Source organism: Diadema setosum, chromosome 14 (genome assembly GCF_964275005.1).
Source record: "Diadema setosum chromosome 14, eeDiaSeto1, whole genome shotgun sequence".
In the NCBI taxonomy this organism is placed as follows: domain Eukaryota; kingdom Metazoa; phylum Echinodermata; class Echinoidea; order Diadematoida; family Diadematidae; genus Diadema; species Diadema setosum.
Window position 1 is genome coordinate 37,646,252 of NC_092698.1, and position 27,813 is coordinate 37,674,064.

General features: G+C 39.5%; 1 protein-coding gene across 1 annotated transcript in view; it reads left to right on the plus strand.

The window, feature by feature from the left end:
- LOC140238337 (telomerase protein component 1-like) overlaps positions 1 to 27,813 on the plus strand; it is an 88,797-nt gene that overhangs the window by 10,053 nt on the left and 50,931 nt on the right. The window contains exons 9-38 of the mRNA XM_072318270.1: positions 918 to 1,029; positions 1,557 to 1,737; positions 4,239 to 4,391; positions 6,138 to 6,215; positions 7,532 to 7,677; positions 8,355 to 8,508; positions 9,025 to 9,107; positions 9,541 to 9,717; positions 10,549 to 10,791; positions 11,484 to 11,597; positions 12,121 to 12,241; positions 13,101 to 13,283; positions 14,201 to 14,376; positions 14,922 to 15,075; positions 15,468 to 15,644; positions 16,051 to 16,143; positions 16,680 to 16,812; positions 17,590 to 17,770; positions 18,535 to 18,644; positions 19,186 to 19,388; positions 20,015 to 20,296; positions 20,796 to 20,891; positions 21,853 to 21,977; positions 22,416 to 22,671; positions 23,201 to 23,320; positions 24,181 to 24,279; positions 24,694 to 24,957; positions 25,570 to 25,745; positions 26,529 to 26,631; positions 27,173 to 27,295. Of these exons, the coding sequence (XP_072174371.1) occupies positions 918 to 1,029; positions 1,557 to 1,737; positions 4,239 to 4,391; positions 6,138 to 6,215; positions 7,532 to 7,677; positions 8,355 to 8,508; positions 9,025 to 9,107; positions 9,541 to 9,717; positions 10,549 to 10,791; positions 11,484 to 11,597; positions 12,121 to 12,241; positions 13,101 to 13,283; positions 14,201 to 14,376; positions 14,922 to 15,075; positions 15,468 to 15,644; positions 16,051 to 16,143; positions 16,680 to 16,812; positions 17,590 to 17,770; positions 18,535 to 18,644; positions 19,186 to 19,388; positions 20,015 to 20,296; positions 20,796 to 20,891; positions 21,853 to 21,977; positions 22,416 to 22,671; positions 23,201 to 23,320; positions 24,181 to 24,279; positions 24,694 to 24,957; positions 25,570 to 25,745; positions 26,529 to 26,631; positions 27,173 to 27,295 (4,616 nt within the window). The remainder of the gene's footprint in view (positions 1 to 917; positions 1,030 to 1,556; positions 1,738 to 4,238; positions 4,392 to 6,137; positions 6,216 to 7,531; positions 7,678 to 8,354; positions 8,509 to 9,024; positions 9,108 to 9,540; positions 9,718 to 10,548; positions 10,792 to 11,483; positions 11,598 to 12,120; positions 12,242 to 13,100; positions 13,284 to 14,200; positions 14,377 to 14,921; positions 15,076 to 15,467; positions 15,645 to 16,050; positions 16,144 to 16,679; positions 16,813 to 17,589; positions 17,771 to 18,534; positions 18,645 to 19,185; positions 19,389 to 20,014; positions 20,297 to 20,795; positions 20,892 to 21,852; positions 21,978 to 22,415; positions 22,672 to 23,200; positions 23,321 to 24,180; positions 24,280 to 24,693; positions 24,958 to 25,569; positions 25,746 to 26,528; positions 26,632 to 27,172; positions 27,296 to 27,813) is intronic.

Sequence of the window (27,813 nt, forward strand, 5' to 3'; positions counted from 1 at the left end):
ATACACTGTTTGACACATCATTTGTGAACTTCTAAAGTATCTCCATTGCATACAGTTTTCTCCATGTATATGGCTAGGTTTTTATTTTTGCAAATTCCGCAAGTCGGGTGCTCTCTGCAAATTTATCAATGCACAAAATTATCAATTCTGATCTTGACAAGAATGCAAAATACATAGGCTTACACTTCCCTGTTCACATCTGTACTCCATGATTGTGAATGTGACCGCTCACGAAATTTTCAGGAAGTCGAGATTAGCAAAAAAATGGGGCTCGCTATAAAATGTATGGCGTATACAGTATTTCAAGTACTAATGATTCTTAAAGCTTCTTTTTTTCATTGTCATACAACAAATGTCTGCCCCCTTGAATGAGTATGATGCAATCTGTTTTTTGGTTATGTAAAAATGTGTAATGCTTAAAGGTATAATTTACCATTTGCAGATACAGTGTAAAACAAAAACCCGGCATGACATTAGTGCTTCAAAATAGTTCTGAAATGTGAGTTAGGGATAGAAACAACCAATGTAAAAATTTGAACAAGTATATTCAATGTTAAGTACTGTTACATATACAAAATGTCAACAACAGTTATAATGAAAATGTTTCTAGACTAAACTGTCTGCAGTTAGGGTTTTATGAGAAAAATAGTGATATATCCTTATATTTTAGGCTTTATTGCAAAGATTTCATGTGGTAGGATGTTTTGTGATACAACTGACCTACACATATGCATCAAATGTGATATCTTGAACATTCTTTTTTAATCACTGCTCCCAAAGGTAAACAGGATCTTAAAAAAAGCCTTATATATTTGTAATAGAGCTGAGTAAAGAGAGACACTTCTGAGAAGCTTGGTCAGAGTGAGTCAATACACTAATAATGATGCATGGTTTGTGATGTCTGTCTTCCCATTCAGAGAGACTGAAGGAGGAGAATGAGAGTGGTGTGAGGCAGCCGAGGGGCAAGCGAGCCAGGAAGGAGGATGCCATGCCAAAGTGGAAGAAGAAGAAGCTGGAAAAGAAGCTGAGGTTAGTACATGTAGCTACTTTTACTCACAGAATTTGTTTTTATCATGTCGTTTCCTGAGATACATTCTCTGATATTTTTTGGCCATTTTGTGACCTTAGTTGATTACATTGCAATTCAAACTTTTGCACTATTTAATACAATTTATTTTTTAGAAAAATCCATAGTGCTCTGACAAATTGCATCCAGTTTCTTATATGATTGAATGTGTTCTCTTCTCTGAAGCTATTATAGGATCAATATGATGTATCACAGATTGTAATTTTCCAAACAGGATAAGTGTCTTCATGGCCAGTAGTAGAGCAGGCAAGTAGATATGTTGCATTAGGAATCTGTTAGCCTTTCATAGTTTGTGTGTCCAGATATTCATTTGTTGTTTCATTTTATTTGAAGGGTTTAGGATTACGTAGAGGAGAAGACGTAGTAACATTTCTTGTTGAAGGCCACTTTCATGTTCATATAATGTGTGGATGCATTTGGCATGTACATGTGTGTTTTGAACCTTTTAACTGTCTTTTCCCCTCATCAGCTCACTGCCCTATGACATGGCGATGTTGAGCCGCTACCGCAAGGCCCTCGACACAGCAGTGAAGATTGCTACCAGCTACAACGTCAAACCCATCCCAGGGAAAACCGTGATTCTGTGTAATGTTGGCGGCTCCATGGAGAAGCCTTGTACCTCGGCCAGAGGACTGGGCAAGAAGCGTACGGTGAGATCAGCTGTTCCCACTCCTTCTCTGTCGCATTGAATTGTCTGCCAGAAAATATAGTATACAAATAATGAATGTTTATGAGTGCAATGGACAGAACATTTCATGAGGTGAAAGATGAAATGATCCATTCAATGAGGCGCAGCCGAGTTGAATGGATCAAACATCTCATCTTTCACCAGATGAAATATTCTGTCCGTTGCACGAATGAAAAACATTTATTATTTGTTTTATATAACGCCCAAAATAGATCTTTGTCATTTGATGTTTTATTATTAATTTAGAAACAAGAGAGAATCTGAGATCGTGAGATAGTGCCTACTCAGTGCTTTCACACTAGCGCGCTGTCGCATACACACACTGCATATGCAAGCGTTTTACACGCTTAGTGTGCCAGGCTCTCAGCGAGCTTGCAATGGAGCAAATCGTATGGATCCAAAATTGCATGGTAAATGGAACCACAATTGCACCGATGATGACATCATAGTGAAATGGGCCGAATGAGCAATGTCAAACAACCAATCAAATGACAATGATCTCTTCAGGCGTTATATAATGACATACATGTGTATATTATGTCATGTTTACAGACTCTCTTCCTCGTAAGAAATCCTTACTGGAAGGTAAAACATTTTCACAGTTCACATTTTGTTTTAACCCTATTCTAACTGGGGGGGGGGGGTCAATTTGACCCACCCTCGACGTTTTGCGCCACAATTCCGCAGCGCGCAAAGATTTTGGCGCGTCATTTCATGACTTCTTTTATTGAAGTCTCCCGCATATTTTGAGACCAAATTTGCGATGTCCAGGTACACCATTCTGAAGTTATGCAATGTTTTGCATATGCATGTCAACCCGAAAATCGCTCGAATTCATGATTTCGTGTGCAAATCCAATGGAAACTTTTTTTTTTTTTTTGTTTAATTGATATAAATTAGATTATTTCAACTTTTAACCATTGAAATAAATCAATTCTAATGTAGATAAGCTTAAAAAGTGCCTCCAACAAATTTTGGCACAAAAACAAAAGAAAACAAAAGATTGAAAAAACAATAAAATACATAAGAAATTAACAAAACAATAAAAAACAAAAGAAAATGATTTTGATTGCGCTATTTTTTTTACAAGAAAATTGTTTGATGTGTCTTGAGGAACTCTGACACAAAAATTTAATAATCCTTCAGTCTTTTGATGGAGTTATAGGTGAAAATATGATTTCATGCATTGATTTGCATAATTGATTTATTAAAAAATATGAAATCAACATTTTTCTATTGTATGACCATGTAATCTTTTAGTTGACATCCGGCTCTATGTTCAGGCAAATTTTTGCGGCGATCGTGCGATCGGCGGCCGAGATCTGAAGGGGGGGGGGGGGGGAGGGTCAATTTGACCCCCCCCCCCCCCCCCCCCCCCCCCCCCCCCAGTAAAAACTTGGTCTCAAATAGCCCAGTTAGAATAGGGTTAAGATGAAATCGTATGCATATCGAAATTATTTTACACTTGATCTCAAAATTACTCCAAAACAAATCATTTTCCTGGCAAATTGTGCCAGCCAGACAAGTTTCTTCATAGACCCTTTTCATGTATTGCAAGCAAACTTCAGATGTTGGAAGATAAAGTTTAAGCCCTTGTGAGAAGTCAGTGTGTTTTGGCTTTTATGTTTTGGCTTTTATGTTGTGTTTGTATGGTGTGGAATTGTTATAAGTTGAACATTTTTCTGTATTGTTCCAATGTTCTACTGTGTATGTGTTTGTTCTAGTATTACTTGTATGTTTTTTATCAGGATGTGGAAATACATGAAATGAAATGAAATGAAATGAAATGGCTCTAATGGCATGTATCCAGATTAGCTTCTGTTAAACAGGAAATAAAAGGAGGAGGTTCACAGGCTGTGTGGCATTTGCAGGAACTCCTCACAGATTAGTTTATGGTGAATAGCTTGTGGAAGGAAATCATTTTGCACTGTTCATCAATGTGTATACGTGTTGCATCAAGAAATCTCTGAATCCTTCAAAATTGTCAGACATGAAACATGTTCAACATGTCATTGATCATAGAGGATGCAATAATTTGGGGTAGAAGTGCATATTGCCCAACTAAAAAAATCAATGTGAATAAGCATATGTGAGTAAAGGCAGAAATGTTAAACATTATGTGTGCAAATGAGTGAAGAGGGTTTTATATACTCAAATGATATATCGTATAGAGCATACATACCAATTTCCACACTTTTGCTGTAAGTGGAACTGGTACCATAAAGTTATCTTGGAGTCTTGTTCACATTTTACATGCATAGGCTTGCTGGTGTGCACTATTTTTAAGAGTAAAAATATCCCACAGAAGTGGTTTCTCTCAAAATGCAATTGTGCTTCTGGAAGTTACCCGCATTTCTTTTGACAACATTCATGTGACACAAACTGTCATGCTGTGACGTTTGCGTTCTGCCCAGCTGTGCTCTAAAAGGCAATAGATTAAAGTTATCACCTTGTGGTTTCCAGACGATGGAGGTGGGAATTCTGCTGGGTCTGATGTGCAAGTATTCCTGTGAGGACTGCTCCATGATCATCTATGCAGGAACCAGTTACCTTGAGGTCGAGCTGGAGTCTGGAACCATCCTAGATAACATGGCCAGCGTGCTGGGACAAGCTAGGGTGAGTGGGACATCTTCCCTCACTGCCACCTTCTTCTTCCAGACTTAGAGAGAATAGATCAAACTCTATGAGCCTATTGGTCTCTGTTTCTCAGGGTCATTTGTATTTGACTCATAGACAAAAGCATAAATAGAATATGTCTGTTTTCCAGTTTGTGAATACCTTTGTGACTTGTGCTGGCGATGATATATTGATATGTACATTTGAAGAGTTTATTTGCAAAAGGGGCTAGATCCACTTTTAGTACTTTAGAGAAAAATAGGTTTATTTGTGAGAATTTGTACACAAGTGTATGGAAAATCTAAATCTAATTTTGCAATAATTTCTATTCAAATGGTCGTCTGCAGTTGAAATTTTCACTGTAGCTAACTCAACTGGAATTCTGTGCAGTGATGCTAATAACTCAATTTTCGTCAAAAATGGATCTAACCCCTTTGGCAAATGAGCTCTTCATTTGTAGTTGTTTGTTTGGATGTGCATTCATTCTCTGACTTATTGGTGTGTAGGGTGTATGAATATTTGTTTATGAACTGTGGTTTATAAGTATTTCTTGAGAAAAAAACCTGAACTCCATGGTAGAGCATCAGTTTAGGAAGACACAGTAGTTTAGGGAATAGCCTTAATAAATCAACTTTGTTTACTACTTACTTCTAACTTCCAAGCCACTGCTGATTACAAGTCTCATAGCTCTTAACAGAGCTGAATGTATGCCTGTCCAAATTAAAAACAAGTGCATGAATCAGAAATATGTGACTAAACCTACTTCATGTGGTGGCTCAAGATGTGTGGCATTACAGTTCCCAAAATAGCAACTCAAGTATTAACACCCCCCTCATTGACATTGGAGTCAGATCTACTGCCATTTTGTACATGAACTTAGTTCTGTTCTTTTTTGTTTTTCTGTAATATTTTGTGAGGAAATCATTGGTGGCAAACTGTTTTGTGTGATGATGTGAAAGGGACTGTACATTACTGGTTGAGGGGAGGATTCAGGTTCATAACATTCCTATTAAAGTGAGATAATGAGAAACCTCTTTGAAACAGGAAAGAGCATGTAATTTTAAGAAGGATTTAACATTTATTTGATGAAAATTGGTTTTCAAATGGCCGAGATATCCAAAAAAAAAAAGTGATAATGATAAAAGGCGACAGGCCACAACTTTTATTAGGATCTCTTTGTTTCACCTTGTTCTTGGATATCTCACTCATTTCAAAACCGATTTTCATCAAATAAACTTTTGATTCCCCTTAGAATTGTATGCTCTTTGACACCTCATAGAGTGGTTTCTGAATATCTCGCTAAACATTAAAAGCTAAATCCTCACCTCAACCAGAACTGTACAGTCCAGCAAGTGCAAACTGAACATCAAAATATTCTATTGGTTAGGACAAATCATTATGTCTTTGATTTATTGCATACAGATATTGTTAGTCAAATCAATCTTAGCCTGCAGTATTTTGACTATAATATTATAATCAAAATACTGCAGACTAAGATTGATTTGACTGTCTGCATATGCAGACAGTGATCGACTAATGGTGCAGAACATCAAGCACAATCAAGAATTTTAAAGTGAAGATATCTTTTGTCACCCATACAGGAATTTTTATGTAATTTTAGAGACATTGATTCCTTTACTTCAGCTTCATCTGATTTTATTATTGTCAGCATATTTGACAGTGTTTGTCCTTTCTTAGTTACGTTCGCACTCCAAACTTGTTTTGCCTTCTGTCTCTTGTGTACAGGTGATGACGTACAACGAGTCATCTGGTGAGGGGCTGAACCCAACCATCCTTGGGGAGATTTTGAGAGACAGGGTGGAGGTAAGATATGCAAAGAGATTATTATTTTTTTTTTTTACCAGAGGAAGGCTGCCTACAATTGATAGGAATTGGTAAAAAATTGATTTAGATAGTGTAGACATCTCTAAATTGACAGTAGATATGTATAATGGATCATTTCTAAGAGCAGTCTGATAAGTGGTTGTGGAAACAGAGTAAACCAAACCTTGTGATTAGAGTCAGTGACCTAGTAGAAAATACGGACTAGTCAGACTGACCATTAGGAGGATTTGGGTGAAAGGAAGGAGATTTTAGCAGAGTTTTATCTCTTGTTATGATAGTGAAATCTTGTGCAGTTTGATTTATAGTAAAGGATATTTGTTTGTTAGATTTCTGATTTTATTGTTGGTAATTATTGAACATTTAAAGATTAGGCTAGATAATCTGCTTGATATACATGGAGTGATCAAGTGTCCTGTGAGATTTGAGCAGTTAGTGAAAACATGTTTTTACTGTGGGCTAACTGTGATTTCAGAATAACAGGAAAAAGTGTACAATGTTAACCACAAAATGTGACCCTGCACCTCAAAACAAACAAAAAGTCGCCAGACATGAATTTTTAGTTAAGACCATATTCTGAAAGAGCAGACTGTAAGCTTTAAAATGATGTATAATTCAAATCAAATGGACTCTCCTAACCTATCTAAATATTGGAAAGAAAGCACAAACTCGGGAAAAGTGTGAACTGAGAAAAGAGGCTCTAAAGTACAGTGTCTATTCAAGCGCTTAATCTTTACCAAACCATGCTGGCTGTGCGATGAATGGGACAAAAAACAGGAAGTAAACCAACAGAGTAACAACAATGAAGGGATTATTAGATTAAACTGATATTAAGCATGCCTCATTAACACAATCTGTCCATGATTAATGCCAACTTTCAAAGCAGTAGCACTCTCCTTTCAAAAGTTTTTAGAGTTGAAAGTGAAGAGTGTGGCAAGGTTTTTCAGAAATGAAAAAGGGATTCTAAAGACACACCTAATCACACCATTCTACCAAAAATGTTCGAGTTAAACTGCTAAAAAAAAAACACTTTCCTGCCCGTTTTATGATACCAAATTTTAGCATAATGTAAAAGAAGACCTGCTCTTTCAGAAAATATAAAAAAGTCATGTTCGGCTAGGTTGACCCATTTCACTTATTTCAGTCCTCACACAAAATCAGTGTGTGTGACTTTATGTTCGTTTTGAGGTGCATGGTCACAAATGTATTGTTGTTTGATGAAGAATTAAGAGTCCTATAGTACATGAAACTTTATCATAAAAATGAAATATGTTGTGATTTCGCCTCTACCGACCCAGCTGGACAATCTGATGATTTTGAGCAATGGCAGCAACCAGTCTGGTGATGAGGCCAAGATGATCTCAAACTTCCTGACCAAGTACCGCCACATCGTCAACAGCAACCTGCTCTATGTCAACGTCAACCTGGGTGGGGGACGATGCTGGTATGTCAACCTTCAATTAACACTGGAAAATTATTTGAATCTTTTTACCTTGTTCCTACCAATAGCATGTGTACTTCATGCAATACCAGTAGCATTTTGAGATTTTGGTTCTGAGAGGAGTGACAGGACTAATTTTTGCTGGGAATCTACAGTTTGCTTCCTCCAGTTTATAAGGATTATGTCTGTCTAACCAGCAGGTTGATTGTCGAGCATTGATTTGGGAATTCTCTTGCCTTTTGATGTAGATAGATTTCATATGCTGCGAAAGGCAAATTTTCTGCCTCGTTGTGGTCATACGTTCATATTGCTAACCACAAGGTTAAGAAGTCACTAGTGTGAAGTATTGATATCATCTCATGACATTCATTCCGATACAAAGGTTAAATGTAAGATATCTTTTCAGTGGTCTTTGTACTTGCTTCAGAGATTTCGCTGATGCATCCAGTGGTCAAGCAGTCATACATCCCAACACTTTTTTCTGCTGTCCATTAAAGAGAAATTTTATTGCATTGAATTGAAGAACGAATCTCTCCTGTGATTGACAAAAGAAGAGTCTTTAAGATAGGTTTGCAGTCACTACTAGTGATTTCTATCTCATCGTACAAGTCAAATTGTTGAGTTTGCATGAATATGTCCAGTATGGATACTTACCATCTGTACTTTCTTCTCCCAAACAGTATGGCTACTTCCGATGAACCAACACATCCCAACGACATTTTCATCGCAGGGTACAGTGACCAGATCCTGCGATTCATCGCTGAGCGAGGTGACACGGGCCAAGTCACACACGTGGAGAACATTGACAAAGCCTATGGCTTGGATAACATCAAGGTATACCACTGACACACAGGTTTTATCCATCTAACTTAATAGAGACAGTTATGAGTCAATTTGATCCCAAGTTATGTGTGCCGAGGTACTTCTTTATCTCAAGAACAGCAGGACAAACATTGAAGGCACATCTAAAATACAAATGAGACAAATACCAGGGACTAGTATGTCATGCTAAAAAAAAATGGAATTTTGCTGTCTCCTGTTTAGAAGTACACTTTCATTACTCCATTTAGACTTGTCCTTCAAAAGTGGCCAGGCACACAGATGTGAATATCCGTCTGAACAATTGCCATGACAGTAAGTTTAGCATCAGCACGCTCTGATTTGAAATACTATCCCACTCATTGAAGCTGTCCTAATAGACAAAGGGCCAGGTACTCAGTGATATCCCCTTGATTTAATGAGATTGCATTGATACAGTGTGCTCAGTATGCCTCTCTCTATTTTTCCAGTGATAAGCCCGAAATATGACTGGATTGCACTGATACATTGTGCTCTATTTTTCTCTCTCAGATACACACAGGCAAGAAGACAGCTGTGGTTGACGTCACCCCAGAAAAACCTCTCACTCTCTTGGTTCCACAGCAGACCAGGCGGTAAGATAACAAATCAAGCACCCTTCCCCCAAAGAAACAAGAAATATTTGCAAGTATTTAGGGACATTTAGAGATGTATTTTTGTCATCCCAAACAATTTTCACTTAGATAATTGGCTCAGTGATGCAGAATATCAGTCTATCCCCCTTCCCCCCTCCCCCAAGAAAAACAGAATTGCGGTGGGGAAACATCAAGTAGTGATAGGTTTTGTCTTCAGTGAGCTAAGGAATTGTAGCACCTGTGTGTTTAGATTACCAGTGCAAAGTGGTTTTGATGAAGATATGATTAGTATTCCTTGTCCACTTTGTGAATTAGCTTTTTGTATTAGAATGTCTTCTGTTGGAAGACTTGTGTCCTGCCCAACATTTTGCAAATAATTCAATGAATATTTAAAGCCATGTAGTTAATATTTACCCTTGAATTCTCAACCCAGCACTCACACTCTGCGAGTTTTCATCTCTTCGACCTTCCGCGACATGCATGGCGAGCGTGACCTCCTGACCCGCTTCGTCTTCCCGGAGCTGCGCGCCAAGGCGAAGGCCCGCTTCGTCAACCTGTACGAGGTGGACTTGAGATGGGGAGTGAATGAGGAGCAGACCAAACACAGCAGGTGAGAAATTATTGTCTCTTTCTGGTGGATTGTTGGTCGTCACTGACCAACATGTTACCGGCTACGGCACATTGTCTATTTGTGACCCGCTACAACAAAAGGAGATGAAAATCGGGAGAGGACGATTTTCTGAAAATGGCATAACATTATTTTCTTACTCTTCCACTTTAATTTCATCCATAATATGAGTCATAAAAGTACTCGGTTGCAGAGATACAGATGATTTCATTAGTGCGTGTCGAGTGGTCTAGGAAATCAGCATTTCGAGAAAACCGCCTTCAGAGTTTTCTTTCCGACGCTGTCATGATCAAGAAGATCATGATCATTTTGACCGATTTTGATGATCTGACTTCAAACACAATTTTCTTGGCTCAGCCATCAGCGACTTCAGGATCCTTTTGTTGTGGTGGGTCTTATTTGTTTCCTCCTGTGAGGAAGAGACTGGACATGGCAGCTATGAAATGACTGTCTCTGTTTAGTAGGTGATTGATAATTCTCAAGCACTGTATCACTGGTGAGGAAAACTTGGGAGCTCTTTATCCTTACATGCGGTAAGCCCCCGACACAGCAGGTGAAATATTTCTGTTGTATAGATTGCTGATTATTGTCAACTATTGCATCTAGTAAGAGGAGAAAAATGTGAAGATCATTTAAAGGTTAGAAGGGAAAAGACGTGATGCATCTAGTTAACAACAACAACAACAAAAATGTGTCTTCTGTAAGATATGATATTTCAAGGCATAAATCTCCTAAAATAAAGTTTTGTTTTGAGCCAAATGAGCAGCACATGTAGTCTGTCAGTTACTTTCACCAATAAATTTTTAATTTCAGTTCCGTGGAGATATGTCTGCGTGAGGCCAACAGATGTGACCTCTTCCTGGGCATGCTGGGAAATCGCTATGGTTACATGCCACCTTCCTACCCTGACCTGAGTGATGAAGATGAATTTTACTGGTTGCCTTGGCACCCAGCTGGCCGCTCCATCACAGAGCTGGAGATGTACCACAAGGCTCTCCATTCTGACGAGTCCACAGGGAAAGCCTTCTTCTACATCAGGAACTCTGAATTCCTCCAGTAAGACTCTGTAATAACTATATCCTAGAGTCCTCTACACAATCAAAAACGAAACAGGAAAGCTGAGAAAAATAAACATATATCAGTCTTGTTAGACTCTTGCTTGAATATTTGTCAGAGAGCACTGTAACTTTCTTTCATCGAGTCAAAGATTTCAAGTTTAAGATGAAGGCTTACAATCCTAGGGCGCTTACGTCTGTTTCTTCTTTGTTGATGTTGTTTCTTTCACATGATTTAGAGCTTTATGGTATTCCCAAGCTAAGTATATCAGCTTGATTTGTTATGACTGTGAGTTTATGTGAAGATTTGATGTTTCATTAAACATGAGAAATTTTGTATGCAGATATTTCCATTGATCTAAATCTGGTAGGAAGGTTTTGAACTTGGCACAATTTTGGTTAGCTGTATCTTACAATGATATAAGGTCACAACTGTTTTTAAAGGTTTCTCTCCAACAGGTCATTTTGCGGAGCATAAGAAAAATATGCACCCTTTGTTTGAGATATACTGTATATACTTTTGACAGTCAATCCCAAATTTTAGCAATAAGTACAGCCTTTTTACTGGACCAGGTGCATTATTCAAGGTTGATCATCATGAGTAGGTATATGAATTAATTGTTAGTATGTATACCGTATATGAGAACTTGGGAAAAAAAAACAACAAGAAGAAGATTGCTTCTTTTTTTCCAGGGATGTGCCGAACAAAATACGTGGCCAATTTGAGGATAGCAGTGATCAGGCCAAGGAGAAACTTGCCAACCTGAAGGATACTATCAGGAGCAGTGGCTGTGAGGTTTTTGACAGGTAGGATGGCCAGACACAGAAAGTGTGAAAGCAGAATGCCTTGATTTTTTTTTCAATGTGTGCTTCAGAAGTATCTTGTATCTTTACAAATGCTTGGATGATGTCTATGTACCGTGATATTGACTTGTGAATTTCAAGTTACAATATTTCAGTGTTTATACTAAAATCAGCAATAAGCAAATGAACGAGTGCATGATAAAAGTATAATCAGTTTGTTGTCTAAATCAGAAAGGAATTTCAATTGTATTGAACTACAAATACACACACAAAAAAAGGAGATTTTAAACATAATTATGTTTCTTCCATTGTTCAGAGTTGACAGAAATATTTTATGTTTGATGAAATGAGATCAGTAGAGATTTTTTTGTTGTGAGGGAAAAGACTGCTGGAATGATTTCTACTGACCTTAATGCATCTTTATCAGATAGAAAAATGTTTGTTCTATAATTGTACTGAGGACATTGATGAAGCTGGTGCTGAGATTTCAAGAGAGAAATGGTTGTTATTATTTTCCTTGATGCAGCTATCCATGTAAGTTTGGTGGAGTGGTAGAAGGCAAACCAGTCGTAATGGGTCTGGAAGACTTTGGTCGACGCGTCATCAACAATGTCTGGAACTACATAGAGAACACCTATCCAGAGGATGTAAGATTTACCAATATGACGTCTTTAGTCCAATTCTTAATATCTATTTACATGAAAACGTGTCATGAATCAGGGTGTATTTAGAAGCTCCTAATGTGTAGTTTTGATGTGGTCAAGTCCTGGCCTACCAGTGTAAATTATTTGTATGAACTTCTTCAGGATTTCTCATTACAGCTCGTGTCTCCAGCTGTTTTTTTTCTAAATTTTTTTTCATTTTTTTTTCTTTTGTTGCTAAATGATGTGTGAAAACAACATGGACATGGTTTTGATATTGCTTAAAATCAATAAGGTATACATTGATGAGTGACTGTGCATACAAAACAGAGATGTGAAAACAATAAAAGTATTTGGTATACTGTTAAACCAGAAACATTTGCAAATTGGAGCCAAAAGCCCCTTTTTGGGCATGAAACTTTCACAAATCGGTGACTGGCATTCATTGCATTGTGTAGGCAACAACGTCCATGTGCATTATACTTTCACTAATCTTGGCTCCATGCAAAGTTCATGAAAGTTTCAAGCACACAAAATTTCTTGTTTCACCGTATGTGACATCAGTTTTAAGAGACAGTCTGAAGTTTGGGTGTATTATGACAGAGATAGGTAATAGAGGCCATGTGCAAAGAATTGCTGGTAACATTGTAGTGCTGAGAATACAAAAGTAGCTAGCATAGTATATCAAATCACTGTTTGTATTTTCTTTTCTAAAGGCTTAAGTCAACTCTGTCCTAAATGATCATGGCTATGTAGTATTTTTAGTACAAGGATTATATTTCAGTGTCTATTTGTTGAGACCAAAATCTTGATGCAGTGACTCAAGTTGTACTAACACATCGTATGTCTGCGTTTTCCATGAAAGGGTGAGATCTTGGATGAAGTGGCCCATGAGGGTGCTCAACACAACATGTTCCTCCAGTCACAGCTGGTGACATTCACTGGAAGGCAGACCCAACTCAAGCAGTGTCTGGATATCATCAAGAAGGCGGAGTCAAATCTAGTCCTTCTTGCTGGCAAGCATGGATGTGGCAAGACTGCTCTCTTGGTAAGTTTTTAAGGGTGACATCACATTTACTCCTGCAACAATTTGCTGTGGTCTTTTTTTCTCCAAGGACTTAGGGTGAGGGATAGGGTTAGGAATATGTTTATGGGTAGGTTTTATGTTTGGCTTAAATAGCGTGCATATATTTCATAGGAGCAATTGTCGCAGGAGCAAATTGTCGGCTGAGAATGAGAAGAGTGCTAAGTTGCCTCAAACACTATGGGTTTAGTGGCAACTTAACGCCCATAGCATTCTCAGTCAACAAAATGTTGTGGAACTGTTTGTAAGATCATTAACCCAGGGCTGTTGGCTATCATTACGAACCTCACTCCAACAACACCTTATACTTATTTCAGTTTGGTGGCCACCATGCAAAGTTTACCAACTTTACCAACTTTACCAACTGAAAATATTTTCCTGTTGCAGTGTGCCCCAAATTTGTTAAGTTAGACACTTCTACAACATATTTCTACCTCCATTGGTAAACCTCACCTGTAGTTAGAATTGATAGATGTGCTAGTACTGCAAGATGTTTGTTGTGGGTCTAGTTCTCAACTGTGGATATGAAATTTTACTCTAATGCAGTGTATGTGTGTGGAATATTGTGAGGTTTCCAGTCATTATGACTCAGAGATTTTCCTGTTACAGGTATTTATTGTATTGAACTGATGAAAAGATGTCTTGCATATTATTCCTTGTTTCAAAAACTTGTCTGCATAAACAGGGATTTGAAATGTTATTATGTCATGGCTTGGCCAAATGGACCCAGCTTGTCATTTTCTCTTACAATTGGATATGATTACTGAATGTCAAGGAGTTCTCATATCAAGTTTTTATTTGAGGTTGTCTTCTGATGATATTCATGTGTTGATTAACATTATGTTGTTGTAAACTGAATCTCTACATTGTCTGTCATCCAGGCTTCAGTTGTTGATACCATGATGTCCAAACTGGAGGAACAGGACAAGCGAAACATCCTGATCCATTTCGTTGGGGCTGTGTCAGGGTCGGCCCACGTCACCCCCCTCCTTAGGAGGCTATGTAGTGAGCTGCAGCGCCGCTTTGGTCTGGAGATTCAGATTCCTCAGGAATACAAGTGAGTGTTCTTTGTCATTTTTTTCTCTCCGCATTCAGAAGTGTTCAGTGGGTTGTTTTTGTTGTTGTGGTGGTTGTTGTTGAGAGTTATTGTTTGTGTGATATGTAAAGTAATGTCAGGATGAAGCTGTGCAGCTGAATTATTTAAAGTTACAGAATCTTTAAAGCAGTGACAAAGTTTTATTCAAAACACAGCCTGTGTGTGTGATGGGTAGACTTTGTAAGAATGAAAGGACACTAATCTACATTGACAGTACTTAGTACTTGAATTCCCTTGAAGGTCGATGACTTTCCCTGGATGAACACCATCCCATCACACAGGTTATTCCCAGCTTGAAGATACCCAATCTTTGCTGAGTGAAAAGAAGCAGTGTGACGCCGCTATTTACTGCTGGATGAAGTATGCAGCCAGATCTTGATTTGAATTTAAAATTCTTGGATGGGCAGTCCAACATCTTAACTGAAAGATTGTTGCACTTTTACATGCGTGCAATGAATGGATTTCAGTATGATCTTCTTCACTCTAAATGACTTTGTTTCTTGTAGGAATCTTGTGTCTGAGTTTCCTCACTTCCTGGAGAAGGCTGCCACATACGTCGACTCCACCTGCAAGCTGGTCATCTTTATCGACGGCATCAACAACATGGATACTGCCTACCAGGCTCACAACTTAGACTGGCTGCCACAGAACATTCCACAGGTGTGCCTCGTCACTGGAATGTGGCATTGTTTTGGGTTTTCTGTGTTGTTGTAAATGCTTTGTTGTCTCTGTGTCGTGGCATTTCATGTCAGTGATTGGTAATAGGAAACTTCACATTTCATCAACATTGTAATCTTTATCAAACCTTTGTTTATCATCGCTGTCACACAGGGTCCTCATCACTTGTTTGTTTTTTTTTTATTCATATTGTAAGGAAGTCAAATAAGGTTACATGTATGATTATCACAACTAACATTCATAATGTATAGTTTTCAATTGAAATATCTGCCTGTGTCACTCATTTTACATTTGTGTGAAAATAGCCATTTTTGACTGCACAATGGTACAGTTATGGATGTTTGTTTTTTTTTCTCTCCCCATGACTGGTTTAGAATGTGGTCTTTGTCCTGAGTGCGGTCAGTGGCACCCCTGCCCACGCTGCTGCAGTCCGTCGCCAGGCCACTATGGTGGAGCTCGGACCACTGGACCTCCTGGACAAGGCTGAGGTTGTCCGGCGAACTCTTGCTTCATATCACAAGACTCTGGATGAATCTCCCTTCAACAACCAGGTACGATACACCATTTTTACTACATTTCAGTTTCATATATTTGTCAGTTTAGTTTATTTCTTTTTGTTATTAAAAAACTCATTCAGGACAATATGCACTTCAGGCCTGTCTTTGAATACCAGCTAAACCTTGAAGATATTTTCTCATTCTTGGTAGATATTTATAACAAACTAGTTAATCTGTAGGACAAATTGTATAGTGTTGAGTTATTATATTTTTTGTCAAGGTTTTTGTGCAATTTTCTTTTTTTTTTAGAATTATATCAAGTGAAAATATGAATATAAAGATGTACCAAAATCATTTTCTGACTTATGAATTTTGGAAACGGTAATTACATTTTTTTTTTTTGTTGCTGAAAATAATTCCTTTTATGCTTACATCTTGTCTTTCTCCTCAACTCTGATAGATGAAGCTGTTGGTATCGAAGAAGGAGGCCAACCTACCCCTGTTCCTGAAACTGGCCTGTGAGGAGCTGAGAGTCTTTGGAGTCTTTGAAGAGGTATGGGAAAACCCCACCCTCCTTCCCTAAATTGAGAATGACAGATAGGATGAAGGAGTCTAATCAAGGATGACCTTTGTTTCCTCAGTCTATAATTTGCTACTAGTTTGCTGAGCTTCACAATTAGTCATTTTTTTTTTCAACCAGTTTGACGAAATTCACTGTTAGTATTTAGAGATAGATGAATGTATGTGTCATCCATTGCTAGTGTAAAGCCAGGAAATATGTTAAAAAGAGGAAAGATGAATCTTTATACATATTTCAGTGTCTTGTGGAAATTTGTCTGACCAAGAATTACAGAATTATCTGAGAAAGAATTTGCACATAAATGAAAAATATCAGTTAAAAAGATTTGTGTTACAGCTATGCATGAGTTTCCAATTCGTACATTTGTAGTCTCTGAGCCTCTTTTTAATGATCTCATTTGCTGTTTAACCCTTTGTAGATAGTGGTTTGCAGCCCAGGATGTCATAATTCCACATTAGTCTTCAAGATTGAATGAGACTTGAATTTGTTCCTGGTCGTATAACAAACAGGTGTCTATCAGGTTGAAGGCTATGTCACACACCATCAGCACCCTACTACAGGAGGTACTGAAGAGACTGGAGGATGATCATGGTGTGGATATCATCACCACAGCCCTGGCATTGCTGGTATCTTCAAGAGATGGTGAGTTACCAGTCTAAGGTTCTTGTCTTGCTTTGAGAAACCAAAGAGAAGTCTGAGATTTGATGCCCTGAAAAAAAAAATAGAGCATTGACACACGGTTTAATCTTTTATTTGCCCAGGCACTCAGCTTAATTGGCCAAGTTTCTTAATCAGCATTTAGTAATCCCCGTAAGTGTAACCCAGTTGTTAATTTAGTGAGCCCACTCAGGTGCAGCAATGTGTCTCAGTCTAACAGAATGGCCAAGGTGGCACACTAGGGATTAGCGGGATTAGGTAATCTCTAGTCATTGACAATTTCTTCCCAGACTATGAAGATTTGATTATCATGTCTTTGGTACTCCAAAGACTGGTGGTAGTAAAATATGAATTCCTGGATTGACAGTGTATATATGTTGACATGCAGTGATCTCATTTTGTAGTGTTTAGAGTGGTGAGGGGCCACTAAAGAGTAATGCACACAGTGATTCATGTGTTGGGTGACTATGATGTCATCAGAATAAGAAAATTAAGAGATAGGATCTCATCCTTTGCCTATATTTCATCACCACATTAGAAGCATTTTCTCATCTGTTGCTGTTATTTCTTATTCTTTGCCTCTTTTACATGCTGTATATAATTGCCTTTAACCTGTTGAGGATGGACTGATTTTGCTACAACACGCACTTCCCATAGACACCTGCCTGAGTGTACTCGTAACTTGCCCTCAACGGGTTAATAGTTGAAATGGAAGAGTCAAGTGATATTGTATGCCATCTCCCTGTGTTTCAAAATGTCCAGGTTTGCTGGAGGAAGATCTTCACCACCTGCTGAGTCTTCACATCAACCAGAGTGGAACTAAGTATGGCTATATAGACATCCAGTTGACCATACTGAGCCCAGAGGATCTGATGCCAAAAGCTGTACTGGCCAAGGTGGTGCGGGGGATCAGGTCTCTTCTGGCACCTACCGGAGAACATAGGTGGGGATAATGCCAGATTCAAGGATGTTACAACTGTGTAGTGGAGATTCATTTTACTGTTGATTTTTCTTCCCAGGATATGTTCTGTATCTATTATCATCTTCAAAACTTAAGGCAGATGAAGCAATAATTGCAAAGTACCATAGGCTTGTTTTCAGTGCGCTATAGCCGTATCAGGACAATTACCCCCTGACTAAATACAAGTTAGTGTTAGGGTTAGAGTAAATAAGGGTTCGGGTTAGGTTTCAGGTTTTAATTTGGGTTAGGATTAGGATTAGGTTCGGGATGAGGATTAAGCTTAGGATAAGGGAAGAGTCCTGTGTAATCGTCCTTGAACCCCAAAATGTGAGGAATGAATATGCCATTCTCATTGTATAGTGTAAATCCTACAATACTGTGCTGTGGAGTGAATGTGTGAATGAAGCATAAGGTCAAGAGAATACATTACAGTTACAGAGAAAATTGACCAGTTTGGTTATGACACCTTTAACAAAGATATAGTTTCCTTGACCCCTTTGCAGTTTTAGGTTTTGATGTAATGAGGATAGTGAGGACATAGATAACTTTTTGCCATTTATAAATGGAATTTTCAAAATTCAGATATTTTTACAACTAGTATTCTACTAGCCTGTTGTTGTCAGAGAAATATTTGAGAGTCATATCATAAAAGCTGGAAGGGTGCAAAGAATGCTGTAATCACAAAATGACTTTTGGTTTTGCATTGAGATCAAATGTGTACCACTCCTGTATTCCTTCCATGACAGTGATGGCAGACTGAAGGTGAGCCATGGTCAGATCAGTCAGGCCATTGTCCAGCGCTACATGAAGGGAGCGGCCAGTGAGCTGCAGCAGAGAACCAATTGTTTGCTAGCCGGTAAGTGACCTGGTCATTCCTGTTGTTCCTTCAAGAACTGTAGGTGCATAGAACTAGAGTCATTCTTCACTCGCCAGTAAGAGACTGGGTCATTCCTTTCCTTCTTTTAAGGTCTATAGCTTTTGAGGAAGCTTTGTTTGAATTTGCTATCTGGTAGGAAGACTAAGTCAGACCTTGACTTTACTAATATGAGGATTTTTGATCCTGTGTAAGGTCTTTGTGTTGTATGAAATCAGTACAACACCATACTGCATGTTTGTATTGTGAATGTCTTTGCTAAACTTAGGCCAATAAATATTTTGACCTTTTAAAGACCATGAATCACAGACACAATTTGTAAAAAGTTTTATTGTTAACCCGTTGAGGATGAGTCCCGAGTATACTCGGGCAGGTGTCTATGGGAAATGCGTGTTGTAGCAAAATCAAACCGTCCTCAACGGGTTAAGATAGACAAGCCATTTCTACATCCTGGACAAGAAACCATTGTGTGATGAAATAACAACAAAGAGCAGATACTGACTTGAATGATTTCTTCCACCAGGTTATTTCCGCAAGCTGGCCAGGTCATACAGAAGCTTGGTTTCTCCCTGGGTTGTGTCCTTCCCCTATGCCCTGACTGAACTACCTTACCATCTGGTGCAGGCTGGACTCTTTAAGGAGCTTCAGGCCATCCTCTCTGACCCATTCTTCATCCAGGCCAAGTGTGAGGCTGGTCTTATCACATCCCTCTTGGAAGACTTCCAGGTTAGACTGGTAACCTTTGTTTGTTACCCCCGGCAACTACTGATGAACTTAGAATTATGCAACACTTTGCATCAAGGCTGTGCCTAATGCATGTTCATTATCGCCAGCTATTCTCCCAATGCTAGTTAGAAATATATTGCATTGTTATTTGTAGTTTTCTGTTTAGATATGCAGACTTCTGCCTTTTGCAGATAGAGAGAAGGTGTTGCCTACATGAAGTCGTGATGTTATGTTACCCCATAAGATGCAAATGAGAGGGTATCACTGCTTATTAAATGGGATGTGTATACTTATTGTAAGTCCTATACTGTAAAAGTGGATATGCTCAGCGGAGTAAGATGAGTTTCGCATGTTTTTTATTCCGTGGAATCAAGACATGAACTACTGGAACATATAGCAAGCAAAACTATTCGTGTGCTTTTATTTTCATGCTGGTTTGTGGTTGCGCGAAATGTGTGATAATTTCAATACCGTGAAAATTTCCACTTTTACAGTATATATCTCGGTGTGGTGCTGGTTGCTTAACTAACTATTCACAATGTCTATAACAGTTGGGTCATACCCAATGTATCAGTCTTGGATACAGGTACACTTGTAAATGACACGAATGATATCTTTTTTTCCAGGCCAACACACCTTCTCTCTCCAAAGCTGTCCTTCGTGAGCGAGAGAAGTTCCTGACCAACCCTCTGATGCAGGCCTTCCGTGCCTTCCTCTCACGCAACCTTCACATCCTGACCATGTGCCCTCAGTTGCTATGGCAACAGGCCCTGAACGAGCCAGACTCCTCGGCAGTTCGGGAGGCGGTGCTGGACTGTGAAGGGGCGGACGGTAAGGGTGTGGTCACTTGGAGGAACAAGAGAGAAGTGGCGGATGAGTGCTCCATGACCCTCACAGGATTCACACAGGTGGGTAGCAGGGCTTGACACTAACTTTTTTGTCTGGTGGGCCATTAAAACCACTAAAATCTTCGAAAGTCTAACATTTTAGTGGCCCCAAAAAGATATGTAGGGGCCTGAAGTAAAAGTTAAAATGACATTCCATTTTGAATCTTAGTTGCCTGATCAGGCCACCAAAAGCTCTCTTTTTGTTGCCTGACACCACATTTTAGTGGCCTTGGCCCAATGGGCCACTGCTAATCTTGAGCCATGGGTACAAGCATGTTAAACTCTGCTTGTTTCTATTTGGTTGTTTGTTTATGGGGTTTTCTTTATTCTATCTCTACTAGAGCACGTAGGAATTTATGGTTAACATAAAATGTTTTATCACTCCACACAACCAAGCACAAAGAACACTTTAAAGCAACTATGCAATAGGCTGTCCACTTTCTTGAAGTTTTGCAGTCATTTTCTATCAGCACACACTAACATTTTGACCATCCTGATTTCTTTTGTTTTTCCTGTACAGGCTGTCTTGTGTGTTGCCATAGCTCCTGGGGACCAGTATTTTGCTGTGGGAACCAAGAACTGCCAACTAAAACTGTTTGAACTGGCGACTGGAAAGGTAAGTTGTCCTGCAGTAGAGCCAAGGATTTCTGTGGCTATGCCAATCCAATGAAGCTGGTCACAGCAAATATACAGTACATGGTCTACATCATTGAATCATAGGATACCACCACAAAACCTCACCGTCCTTTCACACATATATGATTGAAAAGAGAAGGTAGTATTGTGAAGGTGAGGCAAAGACATGCAAATTGTTGTAAAGGGAGATTTACGTGATTGTGATGAAACCCCGTACCTACAATTTAGGAATGTTGGAGGCAAACTGGACCAGAACTAAGAGAATTATGGCAGTCAGAATGCAGTGGTCATCCTATGTGTTGTCTCTTGAGATACAAAGTGGCTGCTGTGATCAAATGACAGTGAGATGGCATGTATGAAAGATGTGATTAGTATGGAGATAAAGAGACAACCGTATGATGTACCTTAACCTGTTGAAGACTACTGTAAAAGTGGAAATTTTCGTGCATTTCGCACAACCAGAAACTAGCGCGAAAATAAAAGCACACAAATATTTGTGCTTGCCATATATTCCAGTAGTTGATGTCTTGATTCCGCGGAATTAAAACATGTGAAACTCTTCTTACTTGGCCGAGCGCGAAAAATTTGTCGCACAAAAATATCCAAAGTAGTCACGAGCATACTTGGGCAGATATCTATGGGAAATGTGTTTTATAGCAAAATCTGCTCATCCTCAACAGGTCATCAGTTTCAGTGGGTAAACTATTTCTCTCTTGGGAGATGTGTTATAATGTGGTATTCACATAGCATGGCAGAGGTGCCACCATAATTTCTGGAGTAGTTCTTGACAATTTCTTCATAGGGCTGGGAAATACACAAAGGGGCTCATTGCAAAGAGTGGGAGTAAGCCGTATTTTCTGGGCATACACTGAAGTTGCAAAGTTATGTTATGCTGGTAAATTCCATATGGGTGTTCTTCTTTTTGTCTGTTTGTTCTTCAGGAGCTGAAAAACTTTGTGGGCCATTCTGATGCAGTGACAGCCTGCTGCTTTGTCGGTCCCACCAGGCTGGTGTCAGCATCCAAGGACAAGACCCTTAGTCTGTGGGACGTGGACCAAGGCTATCGGTAAGCAAGGCAAAAGTGTAAAAAACAGACAAAAGTGCAATATTGCTCACATTGGTCTGCAATGTTAAGTTAGAATTTTCGGGACTTAATACCTAATACTACAACTCTTGTACTGCTCCAAATTAAATGAGTTCTTAGAATACTTGCCATTCATGATCTTGGACTTTCAATAATATTTTTAAGTACATAAGTAGTAGTGTATTTATGCAATGCATATATGTGTATGCATATGTATGTTTATGTGTCTTTATATGGAAATATGTTATACATCTGAAAAGGTAGATATCTTTTGACAGGCTAAATCAGAAAATTTATAGATATTTTGATCATCCTGCAGTGCTAAATATATGTCAGATAATTTAGAGTTGTTTTGATCCTTCTGCAGTGTATGTCATTGTATGTCATATATCTGACTTTTGAAGTCTGTGTGTTTGACAGGGTGAATGTTCTGAAGGGTCATAAGGCTCTTGTCAGTGGATGCATCTCAGACCCCAAGGGGGGCAATCTAGCCTCCTGTGGATGGGACTGCCGTGTTCTGATCTGGGATGGGCGGAGCGGCAAGCAGACAGCCGACATCACAGAGCCCCGCCCCATCAGCTGCCTCTCCTACCATCCCGATGGTAAGCTGCTGGTCACTGGATCCTGGGATTCCACCCTCAAGATCTGGGATGTCTTCAACAAGAAGAGGGTTGCGGTAAGCTCACAATCAAGCTTTTGCTACATTTCTGCCACAGATATAGATTTCTCTTTTTTTTTTAAACTAGATCCCATAGAGAGTAACAATACCTTGAAAAGAGTGAACATCCTTAGCAATTTGTCCATCCATTTTCCCATGATTTATTTTATTCATCAAATGCTCTAATTTAAATCTAACTTCCAGTGATAAACATGAACAGACTGTGTTGAATGAGGCATTATACCCGAGAAGACTGCTACATTTGACCGATGCAATTCATCTTCTAAAGTTCATGCAAACTTTCACTGGCGTGCCCAATATCTTAGTGTAAGTTTTCCCAACTCTTTCACGAAGAAATTAAACAAAACTTCTGATGGGTTTCTCCATATTTTCATCCTCATGTTGACTGTGTAATTATTTATTCTTATACCAAAAGCAGACTTACAGTGAAGCTCAATCAAGTACCCTCCTCCTTTCAATAAGGCATTATGTTACATGTTTCTATAAGAAATTTGATCCATTTTCCTCTCATCTTTGTGGTCTGTAGATCCTGAGAGGTCATCAGTCCTCTGTGAGGGCAGTGACCTACTCACCGACTGGACGTCACATTGCCTCAGCCTCACTGGACGGAGGGGTCAAGCTGTGGTCAGCCAGTACTGGAACACAGGTTTGTGCGTTAGGCGTCTGTTTTAAACATAACATATGATATAATAGAATGAATGCAATAAGTGCAGTTTTGACTGACAGGCTATGACTTGTTTGTAAAGGGAAATCACAAGATGTGAATTTGCCAATGTAAATGAATCAGAGTCTTTATCACAAGCATATATATATGTATATATTTATAAAAATCAATTATGTCTGAAAATGAAACAATAGTCTGAAAATAGATACAGTTGAACCTCTCTTATCTGGCCTCCCTTTATCCGGATCTCTCTATTACACAGACGCAATCTCGCCGTGATTTTTTTTTTTTTTTTTTTTTTTTTTTAAAAATTACGGGAGGAAAGGGGGATTCCCAACTCCTTGAGAACTCGTACACAAACACACATGAATTACATATTACTTCCAACATTAACATACACCTCTATTTTGGGGTCTGTTACTGAGTGTAACAATGAAAAGGTTGCAGTATACACATTACTACATGTGGTACTACATGGGCTACATCAGTACATGTGTATGTATATGTACATGTATAAAGCATTGAGTCTCCCATATCCGGCCAAATCCCTTATCCGGATGAGCCCCGGTCCCGACTTGTCCGGATACGAGAGGTTCAACTGTATTCAACCAAATGCCATGAGAAACTTTTGGTCGTCATTTCTAGGGTACCCGTATTTGATTTTTGATGAAGAAATGAAACTCTTCTCTGAGTTTATATTTTTTCAAATTAATGTAGCTTGGGGTGGGTAAAACTATCCACACTAATATTGCTATAACAGAGGCACTGCAATCATTGTTGACATGTAAACTCAACAGGACTGATGTTAACTTATTGTGTGTCCATGATTTTGTCTCCGGCAGGTTGGAAGTCTCTGTGGACACTCCGAACCCATCAACCACATTACTTTCTCCCGCAGCGGTAGGGAGCTTGTGACGGTCAGCAATGACCACAAGGTCAAGGTGAGGCTTTAATACCAGTATCCATAGGAGGCTTAGGCACAGTATGGCCAGGGTTGCTAGCTGGCCCTAGAGTGGAAACATACCTACTCCCTCTGTCCCACCTCCCCCTCCAACCACCCCCTCCCCCCAAAAAAGTCTTGTCTAACATTCCTTAACCCCATTCAGTCTTATACGATGTGGCACTGACCCCAGTTGAATTAATTGATTTTAATTATTAACAGACCATGTAGTCTTCTAAGGAATTAACAGGAACAATTGTTAGTGTATGGCTTTTGTTTTTTATGGGTTGAATCAATTAGGAAGCAAAATAATGCTTTGACCATCACTTGAGTTGAAAAATGAAAGTGCATAAGCCATGCGTGATGTATTCAGTAGTATGTTGACATGTTACATACTCTTGGCTTGACATTTAAGGTGTGGTCAGGAAACTTGGGCAAGCAGCTAGCTGTCTTCAGGGGAGAGAAGAAAGATGGTGCCTCCCAGACGGTCATCAGCTGGGATGGCTCGCTGCTTGCCATGGGTTACCACTCGGGTGTGGTCAAGGTCGTGGATGTTGCGACTCGTCAGGAGCTCTACAGCAAGCACCACCAGGAGTCCCGTGTGAGGGCACTAGCTTGGTGTGATTCTTCCACCGATGAGCGCCACCTCCTGGTCGGCTTTGAAAGTGGTCGTCTTGTGGTGAGCATTGTTTTCATATTTCTTCCTTGATGTCAAGACGGTCTTTTGTGCTGCTTTGTCTGACATTAGGTTATGTTATGTTGTTGTATACCTGCAATGTCATGTCATAGTGAAGAAAATATTGGGGGAAAAAAGTATTTTTCATGTGATTTATCACTGAACTGACTTGACTCCATTGAACTGTTCTTATTTCTCATTGTCATCTTGTGTCTCAGTGCAGTATATCCTACATCATTGTGTGGGATCATCTTTGGATACTGCATCAGTTTGCATAAGCACTTACTTGTGATTATGAGTGCATGTGCTTTAGCACTAGCTGGGCAATGCTGAACTCTTTACAGAGATAGACACACTGGTCTGAAATTTCACTTTTCCAGTGTGGCCAAGAAGGAACCGTGTAGAATGTTAATCTGTCAAAATCCACCATAACCTATGGAATCATAGGAGAGTACAATCATAGGCAATCCCATGGATAAGCTTAGGTCAAGGTTGAACCGGAGTGATATACATGGAGGTGTGCGTGCCTGTAATGTTTCAGTGCTTCACAGGATGTTACTGTGATAGGTTAAAGGTAGTATGTTAATTGCCATACTGATTTGATTTCATCACCAGGTTTTTGCGGGTGTGACCTCGAAGAAAAGGTTTACAGTCCAGCTCCAAGCGATGCACTCCGCCATCACTAGCATCGCATACGACAAGTCTTGCAAGACTGCTGTGGCCTGCTATGAAGACATGAGTGTTGCCCTCTGGCACCTTGACACAGCTGACCTGACGGTGCGAAGTGCTACGTAAGTCACAGAGCTCTTGGTTTGGGGCAACAACTGAAAGAAAGAATATGTAACCAAGACAAAAAACTCAGTGAAACACAAATGCCAAAAATTTCTTTCAAGGAAGACTGAGACAAGAGGGTCATGATTTCAGTAGTATAATGCAAAAACAATCTTCTTCTTCTTTTGGGAGGGGGGTACGTATAATGTGCACTGTGATTCCATTCATTCATTGCTGCCTTTAATTGCATGTATTATTATATTAGGCGCTTAATATGGATGTTTCTAAGCGCACAGTTTACCGGAAAATTAATACTTAATCCAATGTTGTGATTATGGACTTGCTTTTAAGCTAGATATTTTTTATCAACAGAAGATTACATTTGCAGTTAGATTACATTTGCAGTTAGAAATGCATATTCCTCTCAAATACAATACTTGCTTTCTAGCTGAACATGTGTCAAATTTCTCCAGATCACACCATAACGTGCGTTGACCTAAGTATGGAAAGCAACAAAGATTGAAGAAAGAAACATACATAATACTGTAATGATCACTTCACAGAATGAGGTCATAATGACATTATTATGTCACCAAGTGGAATGTTGGTTGTATAGCTGCAGATGTGTGTACTTGCCAAAACTGATTTGACAATCCGTAAGGAACACTCCACCCACAGCTGACTAGCTATTACCAGTATACCAGTATATAGCTGTGCTAGACGACTTGGAACACGTTGCCATGGTGTTGTAGACATCTGCACAAAGCATGACCCTTCCGCTCTGAATTCTCTTCCTGGTACAGACTGGCCCCTTCACAGACTCTCCATCCCAAGTGTAATGGTGTCATAACTAGCTGTGCCTTCAACTCCAAGGGAACCAAACTTGTCCTTGGCACACGGGATGCTGTAAGTCATAACCAATCTCATCTCCATGGTAACAGTTACCTGGTTTGCAATGGGACATTGAAACATTCATAACTGGCATGAACTGCCGTAGTCGTGTGTGGTAGTAAATGTATATGTAATAAATGATGTGTAAATGTATTATATATGAGCATTTCTTTGTTGTTAGGACTCATTGGGTTTATGAGCTTGGTATCTGATAGTGATTGGATTCTTGACCTAGAAACCAAATGTTGATACCACCACTCTGAGATATTCTAGTAAGAGATATTCTAGTAAGAATTCTAGTAAGAATATTTCAGAGTATGTGTTCTAGTTTGTGTTCTAGTGTCCTAGTGTTTGCTTTGATTATTCTGTCTTTGTTTTTAACCAGATTGTGGAAACCAGTAAAATAAGAAAATGAAATGAAATGTTGTGATTACACAGGATTACAAGCTGCTTTACTGTTTACAAACAAAGACTTTGTAGTACCATTCTTGTGTGAATATCGATGAGATTTGGAGACTGACCCTCGTTTTTATTTTTTGAACTTTTGCCCATGAAGATGATGTTCATGTACAGCCTAAAGAACGGAAAGGTCACCTCGACTGACCCCACACTTGAGCTGCATGCCTGCCACAAGGATTGGATCAACGCATGCTCCTGGGCTCCAAATACAAACCTCGTGGTATGATCACATTTTCATCTTCATCTTTGCTTCTGTCATGATTTTCTATCAATACTGTCAACTTGAAAGTATCATAGTTGTATGATATTGGGCAAGTTAGGCATTACAACAACAACAACAACAACAGCAGCAGCAGCAGCAGCAGCAGCAGCAGCAGCAGCAGCAGCAGCAGCAGCAGCAGCAGCAGCAGCAGCAGCAGCAGCAGCAGCAGCAGCAGCAGCAGCAGCAGCAGCAGCAGCAGCAGCAGCAGCAGCAGCAGCAGCAGCAGCAGCAGCAGCAGCAGCAGCAGCAGCAGCAGCAGCAGCAGCAGCAGCAGCAGCAGCAGCAGCAGCAGCAGCAGCAGCAGCAGCAGCAGCAGCAGCAGCAGCAGCAGCAGCAGCAGCAGCAGCAGCAGCAGCAGCAGCAGCAGCAGCAGCAGCAGCAGCAGCAGCAGCAGCAGCAGCAGCAGCAGCAGCAGCAGCAGCAGCAGCAGCAGCAGCAGCAGCAGCAGCAGCAGCAGCAACAACGAGAGCCTCCCC